Here is a 6,000-nt window from a genome sequence, read left to right as displayed (position 1 = left end):
AACACCAGAAGTGACAGGGGAAGGGTGCGAAGTGAAAGATTTGAGCTGAATAAACTGAGTGCGGTCGGAGAGATATGAGCGGAACCAGTCAAGAGGGGTGTGAGAGATGCCAAGAGAGGATAATCTATTGAGGAGAATGGGATGAGAAATGGTATCAAAGGCTGCACTGAGATCAAGAAGAATGAGGATGGAGAGGAGTCCAGAGTCAGCAGCTATAAGGAGATGTCCAGAGTGTTTGTGAATGTCTGATGAAGCTGCTTTTAGGGATAGGGAGGAATGTCTGGCTGAGGCAGAAATTTCTACACAATTTATTTATTTATGCAACATTTTTTGGTGGAGTCATGCGGACTCAGTATAAGACATACATGCCAGCTAATTTAAACAGCACCTAAAAACCTGTTTGGACAGATCTGTTTACATGAAACTCTAAATCTAATCCAAATCCAATGCATGCTGTCTGAAAGTTTAGGATTATACATGTTAACGATAAGTGGAAGAAGAAGAATTTGGTGTAATCTAATCTTTGTAGTAATCCAGGGTACTTTTTAATCTTTCTTCAGGATAAATACGATAATCTGAGCTGGATGTATCAGCTAAACAGCTATGGCTGGTGAACACTCTTACTTACCGCCTGTTTCCGTCTTGTGGAACTTCTGTTCGAAACTCCGCTCCGCCAGACTTTGTGCCACAACCTCAGGGCTCGGTATCTGGGGGGACGACACAGGTCGTCTCCTGGATGCAGGTCTATTGTCATCTCGTTCCCATGGAAACACAGCCGAGGGTGTGGAAAAGATATCTGACTGGTCAGATGGGTGGCGGAGCGGTGTACTGGTCTGCTGTCGAGGCAGCGAAGAAGTTGCGGTGTCTGAAAACTGGAGCCGCTGCTGAAGAGAATTTAGATTGGAAAGATAAAAGAAAACAAGGCATTGAGGAATAACTGAACTAATTGAGGAATTAATTTCTTTAAAGAAACAAAAAAACTTGGATTTTTTTTTACATTTTCAATAACTTTTGAAAATAGAATAATTCATTCAGATTTAAGTTTGGACATCCAGATAAAATTCTTTCCCGAAAAATCAAATAGATTTCTGCTGTGAAAAAATGCACCATGAAATAAATATGAAAATGATTTCGGCTAGGAAATAACATGCTTTTATCATTTCGTTTATTTTATTATACCAGCAGTAAATTGAAGTATTATTCACTGATAAACACAGTAAGCAGACACCTACTTATCTTAATCAATAAAACTACAGAGAGTCTCTTCATCTGCCTTTTATCTCCTTCCCTTCCTAAACTGGGAGATATATTTGCTATTTTGTGGGACTATACCACCATACATGCCATCTGGCTTTATTAATATTTGGCATGATTTTAAATTCATTGTGTGTACAATCACCATTCACTACTAAATGATTCACAACCTATGACAATAAGTGACTTTATCTGTGAAGCAGATAAACTCACTGCCAATGGAGATAATGAAGCAAACCCTGTTCCGCCCTCCACCGAATCAGACAAACACTGGAACCACGGCACACAGACAGGAGTCACGGATTCTACAACTTCTCCCCGAAACGTTAGTCGGCAACCAAATCCTCTTTTCCAAGTTCATAAGTCAAATTCCCACTGAGCCTGAACTAACCGCTGTGTCTTCCCCTCACTATACAGTTCCAGTTGAGCAGTGTTCAGAGCAACACTTCTCTCTCTGTTTTACTTCTTCAATAAAACCCGTAAAAACTTTTCCCTGGTCTCTCTGTTCGGTTTTCTGCATTTGGGTCTGAACTTTGTAACATCATGACAATGCTAACAAAAAGCACGGTAGATTGAGGACACTTCTGTGTTGATGCAATTTATAGAGCCAGGTTTTTACATACACAAAAACGCCCTATATCAAAAATAGTCCCCTTCATGAATAATGAATGTGCAAACAATCTCACAGTGTGTAAAAGCGACATACATTATCTTTTAATGAGAACTCTGTACATTGAAATCTTAAATCAGCTCTTTTATTCAGTGACCTAATGTTTTGTTTCTTTTAAACAATTTTAATACTGTGTAAGAAAACATCTTTTGTTTGTTCAGTCGTAATGTAATACAGCTTGAACAAAAATTGTTAAAATATGATAATGTGCTATCTATTTAATTTAACGTATGTAAAGTTCAGTTTAATGCAGGAGAAAAGTAAGATTTTTAGGAAAATGGCTGCTTATTTTAGTCCATTAATAAGATCAATCAACTTCAAATTTTTTTCTTTAACTGCATCCCTAATTCAGCTGCATCTTAAATCCTAAATCCTCCCAGAGCATAACCACAGTCAAATGAGCTAAATAGTAATTAGTCCAATAATAAATTAAAGAACTTAGTAGAAATATATATATTCCTAATGTCCCTTCATCAATACATTTTTATAAAGTTTTGCCAAGAAAGCAACACAATGTCGCTACAGATAATTTATCAGTCCTAATATCAGCTACAATCAGAGACCAGTTATAAAAGTTGAAGATACGCCTGTTTGCTGCCATGGTTGATGCTCAGATCAGAGCTAATAGGACAGATTCTCCATAACAATAATTCATTCAGAAATCCAAAACATATTGCTATTTTTAAATCTTCATGAGGAGCACTGTTTGGATTCTGCAGAGCCTCTCCAGCTCATCTTGCCAAAACTCTCCTCCTTATATAAGTTATTGTGGTTCCGCGTAGCAGATGATTCTCAGTAAATAAATCAACTAACTTGACATCCCTTTATGTACATGTCACAATAATATGGATATTTAATTTTTATATATTAACAGAGCCAATGTGATAACTTTACATTTCTGAATTACTATGTGATGTTCTGGTTGCTCCTTTTTCTTCTGAGGATCATACAAACACTGGAAACAGGCTGCATTGAATTTATCTTCTCTATCCGATCCTAAAGTGACGCATCTCAAACAGCTTTTGCAGTCCTGTTGGAGCAGCTATGACACTTTGAGATTGTCATTTTAAATATCAGACACTGCTTTTCTTTGGTTGCAACTTGCTGAAAATGGCTGTGCTAGAACCTGCTTCACAGTCAGCTGTAAGACCACAGATAATGCTATGCTACTCTGTTTGAATAGCCACAGCAGGTCAAGCTGTACTAAAGACAAACCCATCTGGACCACATGGGGGGAATAGAGCTGATTAGTGCACTAAGTCTGTAATTTAAAGATGAGATCGGAAATAAAGATAAACAAAGAGGGATTGAAGTTCTGGTTGTCTGATATGAGAAGAGCCAAATCCTCCCAGTGAGACGAGCTAAGCTCCACAGGAGTTCAGGATTTGAAGAAAGCTCAGTGGAAGAACAAGCTGGTACTTACTCTGATATTATGTCTCTGTCCTTCATCCCGCTGCCCCGATCTATCTTCCTGTCTGCTCCCTGTAGGGCAAAAACAGAACATGATGGCTGAAGTTAGAGCCTAAAACATATTGACAAAGTAGAGCAGGAACAGCTGCGAGTAACCAAACAGTGGAAAGATAAACACAGCAGCCCCCAGAGAGTAACGGGGTGGGAAGGCTGAAGGACTTTATTTATAATCTCTGCTCATCTGGGAATCTCTGTGGTTTTACTATTAAAATGAATAAATCATACAGAGCATGAGTTGAAAGGAAAATCGACAGGAATCACTAAATAGAGCAAACAAAGGAGCCATAAATTTCAAGCACTGTACCATTGTGTTCCCAGGGTGAGGATGCACTCCAACAGGGTGTGGAAAACAGAGCGGTGTCTGAGAGCCTGCTGCTGTTCTGCAGTTTTTCCAACTCAGCTTCCAACCTGCCACCGAGAGACGGACGGTGGTGAAACAGAATGCAGGAAAACAGAAGAACCCACAGGGATGAAACAAAACAAAACAAAACAAAAAAAAAACAAAGCAAAGGATCCTAATGAAAAATGTTCTACTGAATTAAAAAACAAAGTACTAAAGATATTAATTTATTTCTGATATCATAAATCTTCATCTGAAGGCAAAACCCGCCAGTACAGACAGTGAAATATACATTGCTTGAAACTGCTTCAAACTTTTACATTAAGTTACATTACAACCACAGATGTCACTGCATTGGCCAGCACTACCACAAAACTAGCAATACAAGGCTGTTGACCTAAATTGCTAAGCTTGGGAATAGCAGTGACAAAAGAATCAGCGGAGGCCTGTGGTAGCTCTGCAGGAGCTGCAGAGAGCCACCGGAGCAAGGAGACTATGTTAATTAACAAGATAATTATTAGTCCTTCAATCCACCTATCTGGCCTTTACAGAGAGGTAAGAGGAAGAAAGTGGTTGTTAGAAGAAGTCTGGTTTCAGTCAGCTAAAAGCTACGTAGGGAACAAAGCCAACATGAGGAAAATGATTTGATCAGATGAAAGCAAAAGAGCTTGCCTGACATGGAGAAAGTGAAAAAAATGCAGCTGTTATTGTTTCAAAAGGCATTTATATGACAAGTAAAAATAAAAAAGCGGGCCACACTTTTCGGGTTTAAAAGACAGAGTTACTGTAGTCTTACTGTCTATCTTGACTTTACTCTGTTTTTAATGACAACATAAACAATATAAACATGCTAAACATTAAGGGAATATCAATGTAACCATGCAGTCCACTCAGACTGACCTTTTGATTTCTTGGCTCAGCTGGTTGTTATGGTTACGAGCAGCATCTAGCTGCCCCTCCAAAGAGCATACTTGGGCCTGCTTTGTGTGAAGTTCCTGGGTCAAACGCTCCTTGCTGGTCACGGCTGCCTCAGCATCTTCCCGAACACTTTGAAGCTCTCTCTGTACAAAATGCAGCTCCCCACGGACCTCCTCATACTTGGGCAAAAAAGAGGGAGAATATTCAATTCAATTCAGTTTATTTATTTAGTGCCAATTTATAACACATCATCTCAAGCCACTTTACAGTACAACCAGATCATACAACCAAACTGATTCAAAGTTTTTTTATCTAAGGAGAACCAGTTCATTGCATCGACTCATTGACTCAAATACAATCCCTCACACTAAACATGCTTGTAGTGACAGTGGAGAGGAAAAACTGTCTTTTAACAGGAAGAAATCTCCAGCAGAACCAGGCTTAATGTGAGTGTGAGATACAGAAAGAAGGAGAGACAGAAAGAAGGCGGCCCCGTCCAGGAAACACACAGCCAGGCAGACGAGCTCCGAGCCAGCTCCCATATCAGAGGACAAACAGAGCACATCCAGCCAGTCATAGACAGAGAAACAGGACTAAACTGAAAAAAAGGCCAATCTCCAACATCTATAAACAAAGGTGTTGATGGCAGCAGCACAGCTGATAGTCTACTGCTGTTCCTTCAATTCCTACAAAAATATTCAAGTCTTTCTAAAAGAATATTAAGATTAACTGTATCAAATGCAGCACTGAGATCTAACAGGACAAGTACAGATACAAGTCCATTATCTGAGGCCATCAGAATTTCATTAGTGATTTTCACCAGAGCTGTTTCAGTGCTATAATGACCTCTAAAGCCAGACTGAAACTCTTCAATAAGTTCATTATGGTGTAAGTGGTCGAACTACTTTCTTAAGAATTTTAGATAAGAAAGGAAGATTGGATATAGGTCTATAACTGACCAAGTCATCTGGGTCAAGAGACAGTGTCCTAAGTAAAGGTTGAATTACCTTAAAAGCCTTTAGTACATATCCCTGTAACAGGGAGAGATTAATCACATCTAAAATGAAGGATGAGATCAAAGGGAATACTTCCTTAGATAACCTGGTTGGAACTGGGTCTAACATACAAGTTGAAGGCTTAGATGAAGACAATAGTTTTGCAAACTCTGAAAGTTCAACTGGGTCAGAGCAGTTCAAATTCTATGGCTACCTCAGATGCTGCTTCACCATCCAGAGATAAATCAATCATAGATAGAGGAGTGCTAATGAGCTTATCGTTAATGAGATCAATCTTATTTATAAAGAATCCCATAAAATCATTACTGCTAAGAGCAGGTGGGATGGACGGT

At 39.1% G+C, this 6,000-nt stretch overlaps 1 protein-coding gene across 2 annotated transcripts in view; it reads right to left on the bottom strand.

Annotated features, from left to right (window-relative positions):
• LOC107087841 (centromere protein F-like) overlaps positions 1-6,000 on the bottom strand; it is a 33,570-nt gene that overhangs the window by 21,196 nt on the left and 6,374 nt on the right. The window contains exons 3-6 of one of the 2 annotated variants that reach the window (XM_015379631.1): positions 4,635-4,831; positions 3,699-3,802; positions 3,348-3,406; positions 629-884 (exon numbers count right to left, since the gene is read on the bottom strand). In XM_015379631.1, coding sequence (XP_015235117.1) covers positions 629-884; positions 3,348-3,406; positions 3,699-3,802; positions 4,635-4,831 — 616 coding nt within the window. The remainder of the gene's footprint in view (positions 1-628; positions 885-3,347; positions 3,407-3,698; positions 3,803-4,634; positions 4,832-6,000) is intronic. The other variant, XM_015379640.1, reaches the window with a different exon arrangement.

Source organism: Cyprinodon variegatus, unplaced genomic scaffold, assembly GCF_000732505.1.
Source record: "Cyprinodon variegatus isolate N-32 unplaced genomic scaffold, C_variegatus-1.0 Scaffold10, whole genome shotgun sequence".
In the NCBI taxonomy this organism is placed as follows: Eukaryota; Metazoa; Chordata; class Actinopteri; order Cyprinodontiformes; family Cyprinodontidae; genus Cyprinodon; species Cyprinodon variegatus.
Note: the sequence above shows the minus strand (reverse complement) of the source record. Positions and strands in the feature narration are given on the sequence as shown.